The following is a 23,430-nucleotide window of genomic DNA, read 5'->3' on the forward strand; positions in this document are numbered from 1 at the left end:
AGTTGGAATATTTACCTATGATAATTTAAGTTAACAGTTGAACAGTTCGTGAACTAAGGGCGTAATACAAGTGTACAGGTGAACGGCTATGCTTTGATCTGCCTTTAAAGGGACATTGCATAAAGTGATTGAAATTTTAGTTGCAGACATGACATACTTCATGAAAACTTCACATTCAAAGACTAACAAAACCCCACAGAAACACGTGTTATGTGTGTTAATAAGGCAATTTTATTCAGCATTTCTTCTTGACAGTTATAAAAAGTGTTGTAACTGAGTATTAATGGCTTCTAAAGAGCTGAACAACATGTGTTGCTGTGTAAACATCATATTTCATGATTAGGAAAAACAATGGCAGGGAGAAAAACAACCATTATATGATTATAATCCCATTCCCTTTAAATCATTAGATTAAAAAAAAATTATTTAAACAATTTAACGGTCCCATAAGGCTTTATGCGGCAAGAGCAAGCATACATATGACTAAATTCAATAGCTCTAACTTAGAAGTGCAGATTAACTTTACTGTGCGATTAAGGTGCAAACATTTGTATTAGATAAATCAAATTGCCACAACTTCAGTCATTCCAAATGAATCTTTAAAATGATATTTGGCACCAACTACAACTTAAAAAAAACAAAAAAAAAAACAACAACCAATAAGGCAGTTCTATGGTCTCAAAGTCTACATAATGCCTTTATACCAGCACTTTTTAAATTCAGTTCTACTTGAATTCAAATAGAAAGACATGCAGTGATTTCTTTGGTACGGTTCTAACTACTAATCATCTCTATTATGACAGCATGATTATGTATTGCAGCATAGTGGCTAAATGAGTTTAGCGATTCATGTTGCTCTGATAACTACTATAGCGCAGAAAGTGCAGCGAATTACATAAACCAGCATTCCTGATTGATATTGCATATATTGGCATCAAAAAGCAGTGAAAATCCTAAAAGTGTTTTCAAATCTTGGCTTAAGGAAATCAAGGCATCTGTATCAATAAACAATTATAATAAAAAAAATATATATGCAACAATACAGAAAAATATATCTGTAAAAAGGAATATTTATATAAACTATTTCAGTTGGAAAAGAATAATATGAGGAATCTACGAAGATAAAAGAAATCTATGAAGGACTGAAAATGCATAATGTATAAAAAAAAGGGACAATACAAATGGAATACAAGTGGTCTTTCGTAAGAGTCCATAATGTTTTCTTTAACAGAGCTGCGGTTCCCTCTAGTGGTGATCCATATACTTTACGTCTAACTTTTATTTAGATACCTATGATTCAGTCTCCAGTGCAAATGTGTCTACTTGAATGGTGGAGGGGGGTTGACGGGAGCCAGATTTCTCATTTTAAAGTATGACACCAGCTGATTTGGCACTTCAGCTAGAACACTCTGAGCCAGCGCTTCTTTAGGAGCCTAGGGAGAAATTTAGATAAGAGAAAGTTACATTTGACATTGACAGATGTAACTACAGAAAACACTGGATATGAATTTAAGAACGTCTAACCAGCATGTCATTTCTATTAAAATTTAAAGTGGCTCATACACTGGCAAACTGCTTGAAGGGCACGAACTGCACGATATCTCTGACCGCCGGCTCTCCGGTCACAGATTTGAGAACTCCGTTGTCCCCATCAAGAAACTCCATGGCCTTAAAGTCTGCCTCACCCACACCCACAATGATGATGGACATGGGGAGTTTGGAGCTGTTCACGATGGACTGCCTGGTCTGGTCGAGATCAGTGATCTCCCCATCAGTGATGATCAACAGCACAAAGTATTGCTATTTGAGAGAGAGAGAGAAAGATTTTAGACATACATAGTGCTAGTGGAGTGAAAATACCATGGAAGACCACAGATCAAATATGCATGAGTACTCATCAAACCACATCCTGGGTTGGATGAGTGATTGCACGACAATAAAAGGTATGTGTTGGTGTTACTCACAGCTGCATTCGGTTGCTGGGCAGCTCCAGCTGCAATTCGGGCCACATGATTTATTATGGGGGAGAAGTTGGTTGGTCCATAGAGACGGACTTGAGGCAAAGCCACACGGTAGGCGTCCACAATACCTTGCACTCCTGCATGGCATAAATCATCAGCACATGTGACAAACATACTAGAATATCTTTAAAGTCAGACAGTTACGTAACTGAAATTTTGCATGTAAATTTCAAACACTGGGACTCCTACCTTGGCAATATGGGCTATTGGGGTTGAAGTTCAATGGGAACTCATGGGATACCTAAGATATTGTAAAAAGACACTTTTGTAAATTTAAATTATGATAATTAATAATGAATAAGTATCAAGGACACCTATAATGTCTAACCTGGAAGTTTGGAGGCACTTGAGCACCAAATCCAAAGGCTGGGAAAAGTTTATCACTACAAGGGAATAGAACAAATATATTGTAGATATAAGGACTTCCATAAAAAAAAAAAAAAATAAATAAATAAAAAAAATCAGGAAAATATTCCAACTTACTTACATTTTAATATGTATTAGAATTTAATTTATTCCTGTGACGCAAAGCTGAATTTTGAGCAATCATTATACCAGTCTTCAGTGTCACATGATCCTTCAGAAATCATTCTAACATGCTGATTTACATTCAAGAAACATTTATTATTAATGTTAAAAACAGCTTAATGTTTTGTGAAAGTGGTGATTCATTTTTTTTCTTCAGAATTCGTAGGCAAATACATTGTTCAAAATAACAAAATGAAAAAGAAATCTTAACATTATCAATGTCCTTACTGTCACTTTTGATCAATTTAATGCATCTTTGCTGAATAAAAGTATTGAATGGTACATTTTTGAATGGTAGTGTATACATTTTCAAACAACTTTTATATTTCTATACTTTACCTATGACAATTACAATGCACTACTCTGGTGGAAAGTCTATGAACCAAATCACGCTCTTACGTGTCATAGTCTTGGACTACCTGGCCAACGGACCAGATGGCTGACAGATACTGGTTCACACCATTAGGGCTGAGATAGTGAAGCGAATCAGGGGAGCGGGGGTCTCCATTAGAGCCAGTGAAGTCAATGCCCACCTAAAACCCAATGATTTTCACCACTGTTTAAGAGCTTAAACCATACAGCCTCAAATTTGATGTTCTGCATTATTCATTACATCAGCATGTAAACAAATGCAGAAAACGGAAGCAAATATCATGCCGTGACTGATCTTACCGTGAAGTTAATTTGGCAACCTCCCATCACATAATCCAGAAATGAATACTGGGTCTCAAGCTGAAAGACAGCGAGGAGATTATTTAAAGAATTACTGTAAATTATTGTAAAGAATTCTGCAGTTCTCATGTGAAATAGATGAAGTTTCTTCGAACCTTGCAAGACTTAATCCTGACCACCCCAGAGTTCTTATAACTCTTTTTCTTCTTTTGCTTCTCTGGATGAATGCAGTCAAACTCAACCTAAAAAAAATGAAAACTTTCACTTATGCCCCATCATAAAACTCTCAGAAATTATGGAAGTGAATAGAATAGAAATTTATGTGAAAAAAGAGGAAATGTTCTACTGTAAACAAGTACAACAAGAAAGCCTGGCGCAGTGAAGGTGGAGTCTCACCGGGGAGCCATGAACTGCTTTCTGCAGATCTGACACATTAGTTTGAAACACACCAATGAGATCATGAGAGCCATCGCTATCATGATCAAAACAATGAACCTAAAACAAAAAGCCACGGACAGACAGACAGACAGACAGACAGAAAGAGAAAGATGTTTAGAGAAGATTAACAGACATGCGTCCTGCTCACCGCATTGTCTTTAGCCTCCAATAGTTTAGCGGCGGTGCAGGTGAACTCTCCTATCATGTCTGAGCTTGTGTCTTCATCCTTATCGTAACAAGTTACCTAGCAATTAGACAAAACTTTAGTCTAAGGACTAGGACAACTGGAAATGCTGGCTGAAGCCCTCTCTTTGCCCCCACAAAACAGGTACATGATTATATTTTTATGATTCTATGCGTTCTTTCTTCTGATCTAATAGCTTCTTCCCAAAAAGGGTTTTGTACAGGTTTTGTTAAAAAGTTGAGGATCAGTAAGATTGTTTTTTATTTTAAAGGAATAAATACTGATATTGAGAAGGGTTGCATTAAATTGATCAAAAATTAATTCATATGGAAAACAAAAATGACATGTCTCAGTGTTGTGTCTAGTTAGGACACAGGTATGTTGTTACAGTGTTTTTTTTGTTTGTTTTTTAAATAAATGCATCCTTGGTGAGCACAAGTGACTTCTTTCAAAAACATAAAATAATAATAAAAAAATCTTACAGACCCCAAACTTTTGAAAGGTAGCATATGTGATGTTACAAAAAATAGAAATAAAAGCCGAAATGTAAATTAATGGTTTGTTATGACAAGACGATGTTCATGTTTGAAGTTCTTTTTTATTCCCCATTAGGTTTGAAAGCCACTTTTCCCTGTTATCCTGAAAATAAATGTGTAGAACACTGTCTCTAACAATTTTGCTTGCTTGTTTGTTTGTTTGTTTTATAACACCATGCCAGCATCTGTGACCATTTCATGGATTTACGGTAAAACTATATCAGGTTTTTACAACCTAAAACCGTATTTGGTTTAACTTTCATTTGTTTTCAATAGTGTTAACTGATTAAAAATGGTTTCCTCACAGGGTTAAAACTAGTACAATCTAATAAAACATGCTTCAGGGATAAAGGGTTTTGACAAAGAACATGTTGGTGCATCTTCTCCCAATATTAAAAAGGCCTATTAGGCAATGGGTATAAACACTCTGGCCCATCGGTTTGAAAACTGATAAAAATTCTCCCAACAGTGGGGCTTTATCTCTAACGTTAAATGTTTTATTTTGCATAGTGAAACTGTCTTCTACAGGTCTGACAAGTTACCATGACAAATGCACATCTGAGTGAGCATAAAAACCTTTTGTAGTTACCTTGATTGGTTTGTTCAGATCACCACCACAGAATGTATGCAAGGAGACAGTAAACTTTTTCCAAGATGGATTCAAATTATTCTTGATGACCTATCGGTAACAGATCAAAGACAACACACCCATCAGCAAACAAATGCAACTACCCATGAATTGTTTTGCACGCACAAATAGACTAATATTTGGTTCATGGAGTCTATGAAAGTGGGTAAAAACCTCTGTCCTGTGAACTAGCTGCCATTTCCCATCTTCATCTTGCTTGAAAAACTCCAAAAATGGATCAGACTTCCCAAACATATCCTGAAAAAGAGAAGTGAATAGTGCAGCTTCCATATAATACAAAACAGTTAGTATCATAACTGGCTTTTACCCTGAATATGGCAATGATTTTTGTGTGGTAAGCCAACAGTGACATTTCAACATTTGCTGCTTTTGCAAAAATAACTGATGAAGTACAAATCATAATTGGTTACAACAGGATGCAAGTACAGAGGATGATTATGTCTACCTTTTTATCCAGGTTTTTGGCCTCCACTTCCATCACAACAGCCCTGTTGTCCTTCACTTCATCTGCTGTAATCTGTACAAAACAGATATACAACATTGCTAAATGTAAGAAACCTTCTGAATGGCAGAACTGTTGTAGAAAGGTGAAAAGATACGCTCACAAAAACGAAGAGCTAAATGATAGTATGCATCAATGACAAACTTTGCATAAATTCACATATGCAAATGTTACAATGCTCAAACAGAAGGCTTTTGTAATTTATCAAATAAAACAAACTATATTGTGAAGCCTTAAATTCTTTGTCAAATAAAGATACCACAAATGAAAATTAACTGAATTATGATACCAGTAAAACATTCATCAGGAAGATGTTAAAACCCTCACGTGACAAATCCCCATGTTCTTTTACAAATGTTGCCATATTAGAAACATCATTGTGTTTATGAACATACCGTTATTGTGCCTTTACCAGCTGGTTTTGCTGCCTTGAGCTGAAGGGGTCTGGTAATCTTCTTACTTGAGACAATCTGTTCCAAAGTTTGGTGAATAAACAAAGCCATTATGCATATGTTATATTTTTAATGAGATAAATTGTCACTAATTGTTAGCACTGTTCCACAGCAACTAGCACAAAACAGCATTTCACTGTATCACTATCCTCACAATACATACCTGACCAAGGGTGCATTCAAATCCTCCCAAGTAGTCATCATCATTGAGGTCAACAGACTTGTTGTCAATGTCATAAACGCCAAACTTTAGTTTCTGCACCTTCTCAAAGTGGTAGTCAATGTGAAGTTTGGTGGAGAACTCTGGGTCCTGGCAATTCTTCACTCTCTCTGTGCGTTCTACCTGCAATCACCACATACATGTATTTTTAATAAACAGAAGCAATTTTATGTTTAGTTTTCTCCCCCACTGCTGTACTGAACTGTACACATGTGTACATTTCACCTCTAATATGTGTGTGTATTTACAATTATTTACAAGTACTTTAAATAATAAAAATCACAGACGTTTCAAAAGTGTTAATGGGGGACTTTGTTGTGTGACTTTAGCAAGCTGTGACATTTTTCACCATCAAATCTATTGCAGTGATACATTTCAGAGTGTCAGCAGCAGTTGTGTTATTTAAAAAAAAAAGAAAAAGAAAAAAAAAAAAGGAAATTTAATTGCAATTTTTGTTACAACGGCTGTTTGAGGGTTAAAGTGTATACCTCTGTCCATTTGTCATCGCCGACACTCTGCAGCAGAACACACAGTGGATCAGATTTGGATCCAACATCTTTATCCAGAAGATTATTGCAAGAGATGGAGAGCTCGACTTTCGACACACACTGAGCGGCCATCTGAAAACCACAACAGACACAAAATCGTATAAAGTTCTTGCCTCGAGCGAAACTGCTTCAATGAATCATGACTGAATCGGTCACACGCGAGGAAGTGAAATTTGATGAAAGAAACACAAAAGGACGAATGTATGTCAAAATAATAAAAAGCAATACAAAATTCATATAATCTTCGAATCACACATGCTCTGTTGTACAAAAATATGCGTTTTAAAATATAAAAAACAAACAAATGTGGCAAATGTTGTGTCCGAGGGCCTAAATGTCAGTATTTGAGACTTTCAGACAGTCACGCCTTAAATGTGTTAACGCGATTAATACTAGATTTCTGCATTGCTTAATGGCGCACTGCAAATCTAATACAAACATCCCGCTACTAAAAGACGAGCTTACAAATGCGACCGTGAAACTGAAAATAGCATACCCTTAACAACTTTCAAACTGTAGAATTTGTGTTCGGAGATTCTCTGTCCCAAAACTGCTACTACCGTCTACACCCTGACACGTTCATGTAATATAAAATGAGCAGGGCGGAGCCATTCAGCTCCTCTCTGGACGTGCAACGCTATTGGTCAGAACGCCAAGATGAACTACGCTGCGATTGGTCAGGCGCCTGCCAATCACAGCACCAGCCCGCAGCAGCAGAGAGCACCGTGCATGAAACCAACGTGAACTGAGTCATTACACAGACATTATATCTACAAACAATTCAAAACGCCGTGAACTCGTACTCATCATACTTATATTAAAACACGCGTGAAACGAATACTACCCACTTAAAATATAAATAATAGCGTAATAACAGCTGAATAAATAACATGTCTGCATGAGTTCATAATACTTTCACGTACACCCAACAATGCACCAATCATTCAGAAGCTTTACATTTGTTTCGCATTCTACCAGCTTGTCAGCTTCATCTGTAGTTCCACCGCACAGTAACTAGTCTCGAAAGGTTTAAGAGCAACCTGTCGTATCAACTGGGTAAAAAAAAAAAAAACAGCAGAGGCAGCGCGTGCTTGCTTTGACCGCTTTGTCTCCATGGTAACAGATTCCAAAACTGGGCCAAATAATTTACAAAAAGCAAAACACCACTACAGAAGAAATTCCTATATTACTCTGTTCATGTACCGTAATTTTTGGCTAATCTAGCCTTAAAGAGTGACAAATTAGTGGACTTCTTTCCTTCTTGATATTGCAGTGCTATCAAAATATACAACGTACAATAGTCTTTTAAAGGGTTAGTTCACCCAAAACTGAAAATAATGTCATTTATTACTCACCCTCATGTCGTTCTACACCCGTAAGACCTTCATTCATCTTCGGAACACAAATTAAGATATTGTTGATGAAATCCGATGGCTCAGTGAGGCCTCTACTGAGAGCAAAGCCACTCAAACTCTCAAGGTCCATAAAGGTATTAAAAACATATTTAAAACAGTTCACGTGAGTTCAGTGGTTCTATCTTATTATAAAGCGACAAGAATACTTTACCTGTGCCAAAAAAAAAAACAAAAAGACTAACAATATCTATATGTGCTGATTTCAAAACACTTTATGAGCGCCAAAAAGTCAAGTGATTTCAGCAGTTTAGCCGTTTGATAGGAGATCCGAATCACTGATTTCGAAACAAAAGATTCATAAAGCTCAGAAGCTTCATGAAGCAGTGTTTTGAAATCCGACCATATAGATATTGTTGATAAGCCGTTATTTTGTTTTTTTGGTGCACAAAAAATATTCTTGTCACTTTATAATATTAAAGGGATAGTTCACCCAAAAATGAAAATTTGATGTTTATCTGCTTACCCCCAGGGCATCCAAGATGTAAGTGACTTTGTTTCTTCAGTAGAACACAAATGATGATTTTTAACTCCAACCGTTGCCGTCTGTCAGCCGTATAATGCATGTCAATAGGAACTCAATCTATAAGAGTCAAAAAAACACGCATAGACAAATCCAAATTAAACCCTGCGGCTCGTGACGACACATTGATGTCCTAAGACACGAAACGATCAGTTTGTGTGAGAAACCGAACAGTATTTATATAATTTTTTCCCTCTAAATAAACACCATGTCCAACTGCGTTCAGCATCCGGTTAGTGAGGTCAAAAAACACATTCTGATGACAGAACTGATGTCTCGCGCTTTGCTTCAAGGTGCTACAGAGGATGTTTTGTTTTAAACATTTTTGCAATATTACTTGAAAGTGTCTATACTAACTGATAAAAGACTATTAGGTGCACTGAAAGGAATAATATTAATATACATCTGTGCACGAGGTAGGGCCTTAAAAACATCAGCCAATCGTTTACGCGATTGGCCCTCTGGCATGTCAATCACTGACTTTAAGTTCCTTGTGAGAGATGTGCGCAGCTGCACGCTCCAGTAACTTTCCACACTCCACAGGCACCGCATGTAATGTTTTTGTCATGAGACAGGAGTAACAACATAATAAATCCACTAACACGACACAGCGAATGCTGGTGGTAAACACTCGTGTTCCAATACTCGTGCACGAGTTCCCTAGAAATGAGTTGTGAAGGAGGGGGGTTGTTCTTACGCATGCACTCATTTCAAAAACTCACTAACAGTCTTTGGTTTCTCAGTCAACGAAAAGATCCTCTGTAGCACCTTTCAATGAGTGCAGGAGGTAACTTCCGTCATCCGAGCGCGTTCAGACCTCACACACTGGATGTGGAGGGCAGTTGAACAGTGGTGTTTTAGGAGGTAAAAAAATGATAAAAAACACTGTTCGTTTCGTGTCTTAGGACATCAATGTGTCGTCACGAGCCGTAGGGTTTAAATTGGATTTGTCTGTGCGTGTTTTTTTTATACTCTTATAGATGGAGTTCCCATTGACACGCATTATATGGCTGACAGACGGCAATGGTTGGAGTTAAAAATCATCATTTGTGTTCTACTGAAGAAATAAAGTCACTTACATCTTGGATGCCCTGGGGGTAAGCAGATAAACATCAAATTTTCATTTTTGGGTGAACTATCCCTTTAAGATAGAACCACTGAACTCTCATATGTTTTAAAGTACCTTTATGGACCTTGAGAGTTTGAATGGCTCTGCTCTCAGTAGAGGCCTCACTGAGCCATCAGATTTCATCAACATCATCTTCGGAGCACAAATTAAGATAAACAAAAAAAAATGACAATTTTCATTTTTGGGTGAACTAACCCTTTAATGTCTATAAAAAAGCGTTACTTCTTAAAGCTATAGTTCACCCAAAAATGAAAATTCTGTCATCATTTACCCACCCTCAAGTTGTTCCAAACCTGTATGATTTTGTCTTCTGCTGAACACAAGATAAGATATTTTGAAGAATGCTGGTAACCAGTCAATGGGCCCCATTGACTTCCATTGTATTTTCCCCACATACTATGAATGGAAGTCAATGCGGCCCTTCAACAATTATGCCATATTCTTCAAAATATCTTATTTTGTGTTCAGCAGAAGAAATTCATACAGGTTTAAAACAAATTGAGGGTGAGTAAATAGTGACAGAATTTTCATTTTGGTGGGAACTATCCCTATAGCATCAATCTCACCAATTCAATCACCAAAAACAAGCAACATTATAACGTTGTGTAGCTACACAACTTATAAAAACAATCTCTCAATTACATACCACTTTTTTTAAAAAAACATTTTCCAGAATTACAGTGGCAATGTATAACTTTATTCCTCAAATCAAAGATGACTCCTCAAATAAAGCAAAAAAAGTCCCCATATTTTCCCCCCACAATGCATTAATTCTTAAAAACATTAGCAAAAATGAATAAATCTGGTAGACAATCCAATGCTCACAGGTAGTTTATAGCAATGTCTATGATTACAACTTACCTGAACATTAACATGTTAATCAGGAATCAAGGCTCAGCGTCAAAAAATGCACAACGTAAAATATGCAGTCCACAAAGCTTGAGAATCACTCGAGAATACGAAACGGACAGAAATGCACTCAATTCATCATGAATTTAATTCTAAAGCATTTCACAACACCAAAAGTACAAAAGCTCAACCCAAATAAAAAACCTTGCATAAATAACCGTGAACTTGTGTGCTTCTGAACAGGCCCAGTGCAAGCAGATTCAAAGCATCAAAGAACAGCGTTTGAGAGCAATCCCACTTGACCTGCTTTAAAGAAATGCATCAAGAATGTGCAGAATTCTTTGAAAACAAAAAAACTGTTGCTAGAGAGAAATGACAAGCACGTGCTACTTGAAAAATCTTTTATGCAGCATATCATCATTTGCCATCATAATCCACAGCCAAAACGATGAAACGATTTCATGCGCTTCTCACCAGTGCGGTTTGCACTTTTATAATATCAGAACAAAGTTCAAAAACAGCCAAATTCAAAAATGTGTTCCTCTTTAATGTTTCATATAGAGACACTGCATTGTTAAAAATCAGTCTGTGGCACAACTGGGGCAGAATTTTTTTAAGTTTTTGATCCATACAATATTAAGATGTTTTGGGTAATGCTTCAGGCCTAAGAGCGCACTAAATTTATGCTGTGCAGTTCAACAGAATCCAAACTAAAATAACTACTAGATCATTTATTTCCCTGTCACAGATATTTTCTCAGTCTAAAAAAACAAAAAACAAAACAGTATAAAGCTTTTACCAGAGATGCTTATGTGTGGTAGCAGAAAATATGAAATAAATAAATTCAAAATATTTTAGATAAAGCATTGTGAGAAAAGGTCAATGCTAAAATATTATAAAAAGTCTTAAACAACAAGCAAAAGATCAGAGCTAGAGTCACATCTTTAGAAGACATTTGATGGGGGAAAAAATATTAAAAATATAAATATGCAGTTCAATATGGGAAACAAGGAAGTCACAGCAAAACATTTTATTGTTCATATTTGAACTGAAAGAAACAGAAGGACAGGAGAGAATACAATACCTTTAAGTGTCATCATTTCAGGAATGGCATTTTATTGACAAAATAGTTCAGCTGGAAAGTATTTACAAGAGAAAAAGCGCTGGAACGTCAAAATAAACTAAGTATAACAACTGATCCATTTCAGCAACACTTTAAAAAAAGCCAAACATCCAAAAAAGGAAGCTATCATCAAACACCACAGCAACACATTGTGAAGAGAGCAAAGAGAGTAAAATGCTTTCATATACATAATTTTACAATGCCGCACTTGCTTCACATCCCGCTTATTGTTTACAGTGAAGTACTGGTTTGACATCAGGCTTTTAAAGCAATCCAATGTGACAGCAACATATTGATAAAGACACTGCATTTGCATTTTATTGACAGAAAAAAACTTGGAGAGCAAACATTTTAACTGAAACATGTATTTAGCACACAATGCATGGCAGCACGTTTTTTTGTTTTGTTTTGTTTGTTTTTTTACCTCAGAAGGACATGCGTAGATGCAGCATGGATCATATACAGATGTGTAAAACTTAAGCAGCGATACCAAACAATGAGGAACTAACCTCCTCCAATGCTATTAGGCTCTATTGAAAATACCACTATAAAGATGCCCCTTTTTCAGATCTGCAGATATGAACTAAAAAAATCATTGTCCTGAAGTCTTAAACAATGCTGTTTAGAGGAATTTATAATAAACATTGTCTTTCTTCAATTGTCATGCTTCATGTCACTACAATCTTGGATACATAATGTGCCAAGGAAAAAAAAAAAAAGAAAAAAAACTAATACTTGTCAGTTTCTTCTTCTGTACATAAAAACATCCAGATTCATTTTCAGAAAACCGTGTCAAAAGAAAACATACTTTGCAATGACAAAGTCATCGTTTTCATCCCAAAGTGATCTTAACTTTCCTTGCCCCAATAGGCCTATCATTCAGGTCCATTACAGCAGCCATTGCTTCATCATGGGAATCAAAAGCAACCATCGCTTCCCCATTGGGCAAACCTTTCTCATTGAATTGCAAGCATACAGAACCAGGCAATACTTGATAGCCATAGAAGAAATCGATGATCTCATCAACAGTCACAGTAAAGGGCATGTTTTGAATTTTGACAATGGTGGGCCGTGAATTACCTGGACCACTGGTTGGTCCTCTTAGACTCTCAGAAGCTGGCCTCTGACCTTGGTTCCCTCCATGATTTTGGCCGACTGCTTTACGAGAAGATCCATTATCAAAAGATGGGATGCCCCTTAAAGGCTCTGGCGCACCAAAGCCAGAAGGTGCGTTGGGTCTGAAACCAGGGTGCTCTAGAACAGCACCGGGCATAGGTCCCCCAACCATTGGCGGGGGAATGCCTAGTGAGACGTCACCTAAAGCAGCACCAAGTGGCGGCAAAGGTGGTGGACCTGCCAGTCCGTTACCTGGGGCAACAAACGGGTTGACAAAAGGGGGACCATTTCCAAGGGTCCCTACAGCATTTCTCAGAAAACTGAACTCATCACCTGTCATTCCAGGAAAAGCATGAGGCACTTGGGGAACTTGGGCCTGGGGCTGAATGTGTGCATGGGAATGGGCATGGGCATGGGAATTTCCTAGGGATTTCTGGCCTCTCTTTGCTTGTGGAGGAGGATTTCTCTCAACTTCCTTCATCTGCTCGAATGTTACCAAATGAACAAAAGCATCCCTGCCATTTAATTTTTGCCTATGGAGTCTCTCTGCTTTAAGTGCATCCTCATCGGACTTAAATTGCACAATAGCCTGGCCAAGACCATTACCATTTGCATCAACTAGCACCTTAAGACTTTCCTCAAACAACTGAATGCCATCAAGAAAAAGACGGACATCTTTTTTTGTCACGTTATAAGGAATATTGGTTATGTGAGCACAATTCTTGGCACTCTTTCCTCCCGAGCTATTCTTCTGATCGCCCTGGGAACCCTGCATTCTTTTGCGAATGGTGTCTATTTTTTCATACATGTTTTTCTTTGTGATTGGATGCACCTGAATAAACCGACTACCCATGTACTGCATATGGCAACCGAGAGCAGCTTTATAGTCAGCTTCATTCCTAAACTCCACAAATCCCTCACCGGTTGCCCTGCCATTGGGCCCATACGCAATGTAAATGCTATCTTCAACAATGTCAAGATTTTTGAAAAACTCAAAGATCTGCTTGTTTTCGGCTTCATACGGGAGTCCTTTCAAATACACACAGAATTCTAGTTTGTGAGGAGATCGGGATCTGGCTCGCTCACGGCCAGAGGGTGGTGGCGAATTGGTGTTTCTGCGATGATGGCGATTGTGTTCAGCATCACCACCTGCTTTAGACTGTCCTGCGCTCTCTCTCCATTGTCGCTCTGTAGCTGGAGAAACCTCAACGTATCTTTGGCCTATCATTCCAGCATTTCTTTTCAGAGCTTCAAAAGACTCTTGAGGCGAGAAAAACTTAACCAATGCCCTGCCGTTGTTTCTACCCAGGTGGTCTTTGAGCAAACGAACAGACTCAATCCCAAGTCCCTGGAAGAAATCTCTGACTTCACTTTCAGTGACTGAAAAAGGAAGGCCGTGTAGATGAATGTAAAACTCATCGGGGTTTGTCGCTGCTGATTTCAAGTGAGAGTGGAGGTTAAGGGGGTTTAGAGGGTTAAGGGGATTCAGGAACATTGGATTGTGATTTCCAAGAGACAGTGGACCAGAGGCAGCTAAACCACCAGCTACAGGGCCGACTGGGGGAGGGACACCTGGATTGAATGGAGGAAGTGCAGGTAGGTGCGGCATGTGTGCAATGGGAGGGACCGGAGGCACTGACGTTAATGGATTAACAGCAGGTACCGGTGGCAATGTGGATACTGGAGGTGGTACTGGTATTGGGGGCATCGGTGGTAGAGTTGGCATGGTGGGCAAGGGAGGTATTGGGGGAGGTACAGAGTTCAAGGATGACATTGCCGTTGTCATTGTGGATCCCAAACTAAGACTCGGGCTGCTAAAATTATTAAAGTTTGGGGGCATGTTCCCCATGGTAGTGGTTGAAAAGGTAGGGACAGTCTTGTTGCTTACAGGCTCGTGTGTTGACACTGCTGTGGTGGCTGTAGTTGAAGTTGTGTTACTAAAACCTTGTGCTGTGGTTGCCAAGTTGCCCCTTCCACTTCCACCAGTACTAACTGGTGGACCCGGCCTACTTCCATTTCCTGTGGCAACCTCGGCACTGCCGGTTTCAAAGCGCCTACGGCTCAGCTCAATCATGTTTTGCATTTCGGTTTTGCTACTCAGTAACAGAGACACCTTGGAACCTTTGATCGACCCCCCTGTGCGCATCATTCCAAGCCTTGCATCTTCATCTGTGGCGAACACGATAAAAGCCTCACCGTGTTCACCCCCTACAATATGCACACCACCATCCGGGATGGTCAATCCAGAGAAGAAATGGCGTATGTCCATTGTCCCAGCCACAATGGGGAGACCCTGCAAACGGATGACCACAGCCATGCTGAGGTGCAACAACACACACCTGTAGATGAAAGAAGGCAACGACTGTCAGGCTATGGTAAAAGGCAAAAAGATAACACAGAACCAAAATACAAACCACAAGAAGACAATTAACAGCAAGACCAAAGATTATGTGAGAAACATTATGAGAGCAGAATAAATAGCGCATGAATTATCACAGCAAAGCCCATATGAAACAAAGATTCTCAACTCATCACACTGTTTAATGGCTTTGGAGTCATAGCCAAAGCATACTAGCATACTGCATTTCACTTTATATAGGATGCAACAATTTAGTATGAGATCAAATAAGAAAGCATGACTAATGAAATCAGCTGAACAAAACTTTTCAAACAACAGCTATTTTCAAAATGCATTTTAAAAACTTAATCTTGAAACACTACATACCCAGATCACTACATAAAACCAATTGCCTGAGTTTAACTGAGAATTGAAGTCACAATCTTCAAAAATGACAAAAGGTTGACAACGCTATTACTGTTATTTTGTATTTAGCAAATGTAACCCGGTGGTTTTTAAACCTGGTCCTGAGGACCCACAGCACTGCACATTTATATCTGACACATATCATTTTATATTATCTGACACAATCAGTTCAGTTCATTGAGCTTTCTCCTAATGAGCTAATGAGCTGAGTCAGGTGTTTCAAATAAAGGATGAAAGCAGTGGCTGTGGGTATCCTGGTCAAGGACTGAAAACCACAGGCATAGCTTCTACACAGTCCTTGGCTTGAAGATTGTGGACCACAGGGTTCCCACACCTTTTGACCAATGAATTTATGGCTTTGCAAGTTGCCTATGATTTATTATTTTTTTTAAATCTTTTAAAAGTTGTAAAATAAATACAATTAGAGATTATTTCCAGAGGTAGGTAAAATTCTCCTTACATTTCCAGGTTAACAACTGTGGGAAAATTAAATTTGCTTTTAAACATTTTACTGTAGCCAGTAAAATGTCCCTCAAAACATACATAGCACTGTAGAAATGAGAATTGCATTGTAGATAGTCAACCATTCACAAAGAATCCATATAGCAATGATATATTGCTCAAGACAACAAAAATCATGAAGCCACATTTCTAAATTCATATATTTTCTCACTCTCTTTTAGACAATTAAAAATAAAGCTGACCAAATATTTCTAAGTTTAGTGGATCCCTCAAATGCTTACCTGTATTAAAAGTGCTGCTTCGTTACAAGATGCACAGGGTACCCAAGCCAATCCTGACGGCAATCATTTAAAATCAATTCTCGACTGTAATAAAAAGAATAAATGGAAGGAAATATATGTAAACAGCATTAGAACAAGCATACGTGTCTCCAAGAAAACCATCCAGCCATTTCCAGCCCATTTAGTAACATTCTGGTACAGCAAAACAATAAATTGAATCACCACTTGTGCTCATCAGAAATTGGCCAGCTGCTTCGCAAAAGCCATACACATTAAAATTGGTCTTAGAAAACATGAATGTCATGTATTTCATGAACCCCAGCAAACATTCATACTTAACAGCAAAGCATCAAAATACAGGAACATTTCTAAACATTTTGTAGCATATTAAGCTAGAAAAACAGATTGTGACCTTGCATAGAGTGAAGATAAAATCTGTTATATGTCGGTTTGTGAGCAATGTGTAAGAAAGTTAGAGAACATCTCTAAAGACATTTAGCTTGCCTCATCCTAACGCTTGCCTCATCCTAACTCATGTATTTCTAATCAGCAAACTGATAACCTGTCAACATACAGAAAATCAGAAAAAAAGGCCAGGTAGACACTAAAAACAGTACAACCACTGTAAATCTTTAGAAGCCTTTCTTCAGTATCACTACAAAAAAAAAAAAAAGGGACATTTACACTCTACTTAGTCCAAGACATATAAAGGGATGGTTTACCCCAAAAATGAAAATTTTGTCATCATCTACTCTAGGGTTACACAACGATTAATTGTTTGCAAAATAAAAGTCTGTTTATGTAATATATGTGTCTGCTCTGTGTATAATGATTATGTATAATACATGTATAAATTTTATATTACATAAATATTTTACATATAACATTTCTTAAATATATACATGTATGAGTGTGTGTGTGTGTGTATATGTATATTATATATATATATATATATATATATATATATAAAAAATTACAGTAGGGGTTCAATCTTCAGCTGGCTGGCGGTAGCAGCCACTGACAGGTCACGTGACCTGGTGGCAGCTGCCAGTCTGATTCTGGCAGGTCACGTGACCTGCCATTGGCGCTGGTGGCAGCTGCCAGTCTGATTATGGCATGTCTGTCAGAGGTTCTGGTGGCTGGCAGAGTGTAACACGTTCCTTATATCTCTGTCGCTGCATGGAAAATACATAATTTTATCATTATTAATATAATATTATGACTCCATTCTTTTGTATGGTGGACGTTTTAGATGGGTTTATCTCAATTAAAGCAGTCAAATGACCGTGATCTCAACTGGTGGGAAATGACGCATTGCCCAGCCAGCCACTGCTGAGACGCGAGTATAACGCGCTCTCTAATCAATTTTGCTGCATTGAAATACATAATTTTATTATTATTAATATAATATTATGACTATATTGTTTTGTATGGTGGACGTTTTAGATGGGTTTATCTCAATTAAAGCAGTCAAATGACCGTGATCTCAACTGGTGGAAAAATGACGCATAGCCCAGCCAGCCACTGCTGAGACGCGAGTATAACGCGCTCTCTAATCAATTTTGCTGCATTGAAATACATAATTTTATTATTATTAATATAATATTATGACTATATTGTTTTGTATGGTGGACGTTTTAGATGGGTTTATCTCAATTAAAGCAGTAAAATGACCGTGATCTCAACTGGTGGAAAATGACGCATAGCCCAGCCAGCCACTACTGAGACGCGAGTATAACGCGCTCTCTAATCACTCTCGCTTGCATGGAAATACATAATTTTATTATTATTAATATAATATTATGTCTATATTGTTTTGTATTATTGACGTTTTAGATGGGTTTATCTCAATTAAAGCAGTAAAATGACCGTGATCTCAACTGGTGGAAAAATGACGCATAGCCCAGCCGCAGCCACTGCTGAGACGCGAGTATAACGCGCTCTCTAATAACTCTCGCTGCATGAAATTACATAATTTTATCATTATTAATATAATATTATGACTATATTGTTTTGTATGGTGGACGTTTTAGATGGGTTTATCTCAATTAAAGCAGTAAAATGACCGTGATCTCAACTGGTGGAAAATGACGCATAGCCCAGCCAGCCACTGCTGAGACGCGAGTATAACGCGCTCTCTAATCACTCTCGCTGCATGGAAATACATAATTTTATTATTATTAATATAATATTATGTCTATATTGTTTTGTATTATTGACGTTTTAGATGGGTTTATCTCAATTAAAGCAGTAAAATGACCGTGATCTCAACTGGTGGAAAAATGACGCATAGCCCAGCCGCAGCCACTGCTGAGACGCGAGTATAACGCGCTCTCTAATCACTCTCGCTGCATGAAATTACATAATTTTATCATTATTAATATAATATTATGACTATATTGTTTTGTATGGTGGACGATTTAGATGGGTTTATCTCAATTAAAGCAGTAAAATGACCGTGATCTCAACTGGTGGAAAAATGACGCATAGCCCAGCCAGCCACTGCTGAGACGCGAGTATAACGCGCTCTCTAATCAGTCTCGCTGCATGAAAATACATAATTTTATTATTATTAATATCATATTATGACTCTATTCTTTTGTATGGTGGACGTTTTAGATGGGTTTATCTCAATTAAAGCAGTCAAATGACCGTGATCTCAATTGGTGGAAAATGTCAAATATAACACAGCATGCTTTCGGGGAACATATTATGATTGATTTTCAAAAAATTGAGCTATAAAAGCCTGATGTATAAATATGATGCTCAACAACAAAAACATGCACATACTTTTGAGGTATCATATTTCATACACACATGCACTGGGACTCATGATTTTTATTTATACTGTACAAACTGTACATCCTCCCATATATATATAATTAATGAGAAATGGACAAATAAATGTTACCCAAACGCCTGTTGTTTACATTAACATTAAAAAATGTAAACATGTATTTTATTATTTTTAACATTAAAAAAAGAGTCATGAATAATTAGGTAAATCAAAGTTGCTGCATTCCACAAAATTTTTATCTTACACTTACTTACAAGCTAACACTCAACAACAACTTTTTAAACATGCAAGTCCCCTCCAAATATTGTAAATATGTGAAACATATTTGTGAAACAAGCAGATTTACAGGTGGTCATGTTGCTTATGCTGCCCGTGACCTTAAAAGAAATGAACAAAGTCAATGTATCTAAATATTTACATCAAACACACCTTTTTAAAATGAAATCAAGAAATGAGACCTAAACTTCCCCACAGCCGCTAAAATGATTGTATCCAGATTTAGGATTAATGTTGAGAAAGGGTCGTATTATTAGAATAATTCACGTTTTAATTGCCATTTTTATGCTATATATTATTGCATAACTTGTGTTATTACAAAACATAAAATCGTCACAACTATTAGCAGTATGCATACAAAATAGAATGATTTCTTTGGAATGACAGGCAACAGTGGCTGGATGGTTGAGCGTCCAGCAAAGCATATAGCAACCAGTTGAGATCACGGTCATTTTACTGCTTTAATTGAGATAAACCCATCTAAAACGTCAATCATACAAAACAATATAGTCATAATATGATATTAATAATGATAAAATTATGTATTTTCATACAGCGAAAGTGATTAGAGAGCGCGTTATACTCGCGTCTCAGCAGTGGCTGGCTGGGCTATGCGTCATTTTCCACCAGTTGAGATCACGGTCATTTGACTGCTTTAATTGAGATAAACCCATCTAAAACGTCCACCATACAAAAGAATAGAGTCATAATATGATATTAATAATAATAAAACTATGTATTTTCATGCAGAGAGAGTGATTAGAGAACGCGTTATACTCGCGTCTCAGCAGTGGCTGGCTGGGCTATGCGTCATTTTCCACCAGTTGAGATCACGGTCATTTGACTGCTTTAATTGAGATAAACCCATCTAAAACGTGAATTATACAAAAGAATAGAGTCATAAGATTATATTAATAATAATACAATTATGTATTTCCATGCAACGATAGAAATAAGGAACGCGTTACACTCTGCCAGCCACCGCTGACAGACCTGCCAGAATCAAGACTGGCAGCTGCCACCAGCGCCACTGGCAGGTCACGTGACCTGCCAGAATCAGACTGGCAGCTGCCACCAGGTCATGTGACCTGTCAGTGGCTGCTGCCGCCAGCCAGTTGAAGATTGAACCCCCACTCAAAAATTATTATACACAACACACATTAATCGCGATTAATCATTGTGCAGCCCTAAAATGTAGACATTTATACATTATTCTTTCATCAATTTTGTCAATACTTTGGAAGTCAATGCAACCAAATACTACAAAAGCATGTAACAAACCATGCTTCAAAAAGTATAAAAATGGATAGTAAAAGTAATCCAGTTTTATAGAGTGATTTAATCCAAGTGTTCTGACAAGATTGCTTTAATTGAACACATTTTAATAATTTGAAGATGAATGAAAGTCTTGTGTTAGGGTGAGAAATGATGACAGAATTTTCATTTTTTGGTTGACTGTTCAAGTAGGAATAGAAGTAATTTGATCACCTACCACCAGAAAAAAAAAAATAAATAAAAAAAAAAAAAATCACAAAAACTAGGTTAGTTGAATAAAACGGAGCTTCTTCAGACCAAAATGAGCAACAATCTCCAACGCTCTGCTTCATAAGGTTAATACAAGTTATATAATGTTAATAGACTTAAACCAATAGTGGAAACCAGGTCACATAATCAGAGGCCAATAACCATGTAAACATAAACCTGAATGCATGTAGGCCAAAAACAGGTAGTAACTACTAACAACCAAATAATTAAAGTATGACATCAAGGTTGAGGGCCGTTAATTGCACTTTAAAAACGTTGCATAATAAAACCTTAACTAAGAGATTTCCATTGCAGCAACACTTCTCACAAATTTCCACGTAAAATCAAACACTCCAATGTCACCATTAACGACCTTTTTAATGCTTATGCTGTAATACGACGAACTTGATACAACATCGAATATGAAATGAGCTTCATCCAAGAAACATTGCAAATTGTGTCAAATAGAGCTCTTTTGCACGTTTGCAGCTTGCTTTAGCTGGAACAAACACTGAAATAAAAGAGAGAATCATAATAGAAACAGACAGGAATGTAAATGCCGTTCAATAAAAGCTTTGAAAACACAGCACTCTTTGATTTATTTCTTTATTTTTTTAAAGTAAAATGATCTAACGTTAGGTAAATAGAGCTTAACAATAACATCCATGGTATGGCGTCATCAGCCATTCAAACCTCAAAACCAGAGAGATGACAAAATGGCGCCGTCTGTATTTACCAGCGCAAATGGACTGATGCAGTCTACAACAGAACAAAGCTCGCTGCTATTTTCTCAATACTTCATATCAACACAGCACGTTTTAGAAATATGAAAACAACACCCACTGCACTGAAAGGAAGAGATGCCTGGCTAGCGTTTAAACAAATCTATGTCGTTTGCTTGCAGCTCACAGTCACCCTGCCTTCCATTAAGCGTATAAAACCACTGCATTTTTGCAAATGTCGAGTGTTGTGAATGGCTACATGAAATACGTTGTGTGGATTGATGTACTTTGCATATTCTTACCGAAATTATTTGTCTTAACGGATCTTTTTAAAATAATAAAGACGAGGCGTTTCAGTTGTCTTCTTCCACCTCTTGTTCGTCAGCGTCTTGTCGTGCTCAATCTGTTCAGCGACGAGACTGGAAAGAGAGCGACGGCGCGTGCGCTCATGTAAGCCAATCAGTGAACGGTGTGGTAGGCGGGTCTGGACCACCTAGATAGATAGATAGATAGATAGATAGATAGATAGATAGATAGATAGATAGATAGATAGATAGATAGATAGATAGATAGATAGATAGATAGATAGATAGATAGATAGATAGATAGATAGATAGATAGATAGATAGATAGATCAGAATGAGCTTTATTATGTTTACACACGCAAGGAATTTGTCTTGGTGACTTCCAGTGCAGAAGAAAGTACAGACACACAGAGGAATTACACAGTAAAAATGAAATATAACAAAAATAGCCTATAAGAAAACAAAAAATTAAATAATGCAATATAATACAGTAGTAAATGTATAGAGGGACACACACACACACACACACACACACACACACACACACACACACACACACACACACACACATATATATATATATATATATTTAATACTTTTGTAATGTACAGTAACTATAGTGTTTTTGAACCATAGTAATGTACTTGAATGAATTTGTTGTGGTAATTCTATATAGTTGCTGTGGTAATATAACAACTATAGTAATATAAACAAAGTACTTTACACAATATACTACAGTTTACTGTAGTAAAAACTAAAGTATACTACGGTATCTATTAGTTTATCAGTTCACTATAGTTAATACTACAGTTTGCTGTAACATTCATTAACAAAGTGTTGTAAATACTATAATATATAGAGAGTAAACTACAATTTACTATAGTATGGTTCAAAAACAGTTAAGAGAGTTTAATTGTTCAGATAGATGAATAGATAGAATTACACAGTAAAAATGAAATATAACAATAATAGCCTATAAGAAAACAAAAATGTTTAATACAGTAGTAAATATATATAGGGACACACATACACACACACACACACACACACACACACACGCATATATATATATATATATATATATATATATATATATATATATATATATATATATATATATATATATATATAGGGATACACACACACACACACACACACACACACACACATATATATATATAGATATATAGATAGATATATATATATACAGATAGATAGATAGATAGATAGATAGATAGATAGATAGATAGATAGATAGATAGATAGATAGATAGATAGATAGATAGATAGATAGATAGATAGATAGATAGATAGATAGATAGATAGATAGATAGATAGATAGATAGATAGATAGAGGCAAAAGTAGTATTTTAGACGTTCAGATCTATTTTCAAACA

The 23,430-nt window shown here is 36.9% G+C and overlaps 1 protein-coding gene across 6 annotated transcripts; it reads right to left on the bottom strand.

The window, feature by feature from the left end:
• Positions 1 to 217: 217 nt before the first annotated feature.
• Positions 218 to 22,143, bottom strand: cpne1 (copine I). Of its 6 annotated transcripts, XM_067388081.1 has the most exons (17): positions 22,031 to 22,143; positions 16,410 to 16,493; positions 6,691 to 6,822; positions 6,146 to 6,325; positions 5,926 to 6,000; positions 5,474 to 5,545; positions 5,182 to 5,265; positions 4,969 to 5,058; positions 3,618 to 3,716; positions 3,377 to 3,463; positions 3,222 to 3,281; positions 2,949 to 3,082; positions 2,350 to 2,404; positions 2,211 to 2,262; positions 1,965 to 2,098; positions 1,564 to 1,800; positions 218 to 1,433 (listed from the first exon to the last, which is right to left on the bottom strand). In XM_067388081.1, the coding sequence occupies exons 3-17, from the start codon at positions 6,820 to 6,822 to the stop codon at positions 1,320 to 1,322; spliced, it is 1,605 nt and encodes a 534-aa protein (XP_067244182.1). In that variant the 5' UTR covers positions 16,410 to 16,493; positions 22,031 to 22,143; the 3' UTR covers positions 218 to 1,319. The 6 variants fall into 6 exon arrangements, with proteins under 6 accessions (XP_067244182.1, XP_067244181.1, XP_067244183.1 ...); XM_067388080.1 differs by lacking the exon at positions 16,410 to 16,493 and having other exon boundaries at positions 22,031 to 22,142; XM_067388082.1 differs by lacking the exons at positions 16,410 to 16,493; positions 22,031 to 22,143 and adding an exon at positions 15,099 to 15,232.
• Positions 22,144 to 23,430: the final 1,287 nt, after the last annotated feature.

The sequence above is a fragment of the Chanodichthys erythropterus genome, chromosome 6 (assembly GCF_024489055.1).
Source record: "Chanodichthys erythropterus isolate Z2021 chromosome 6, ASM2448905v1, whole genome shotgun sequence".
NCBI lineage: Eukaryota > Metazoa > Chordata > Actinopteri > Cypriniformes > Xenocyprididae > Chanodichthys > Chanodichthys erythropterus.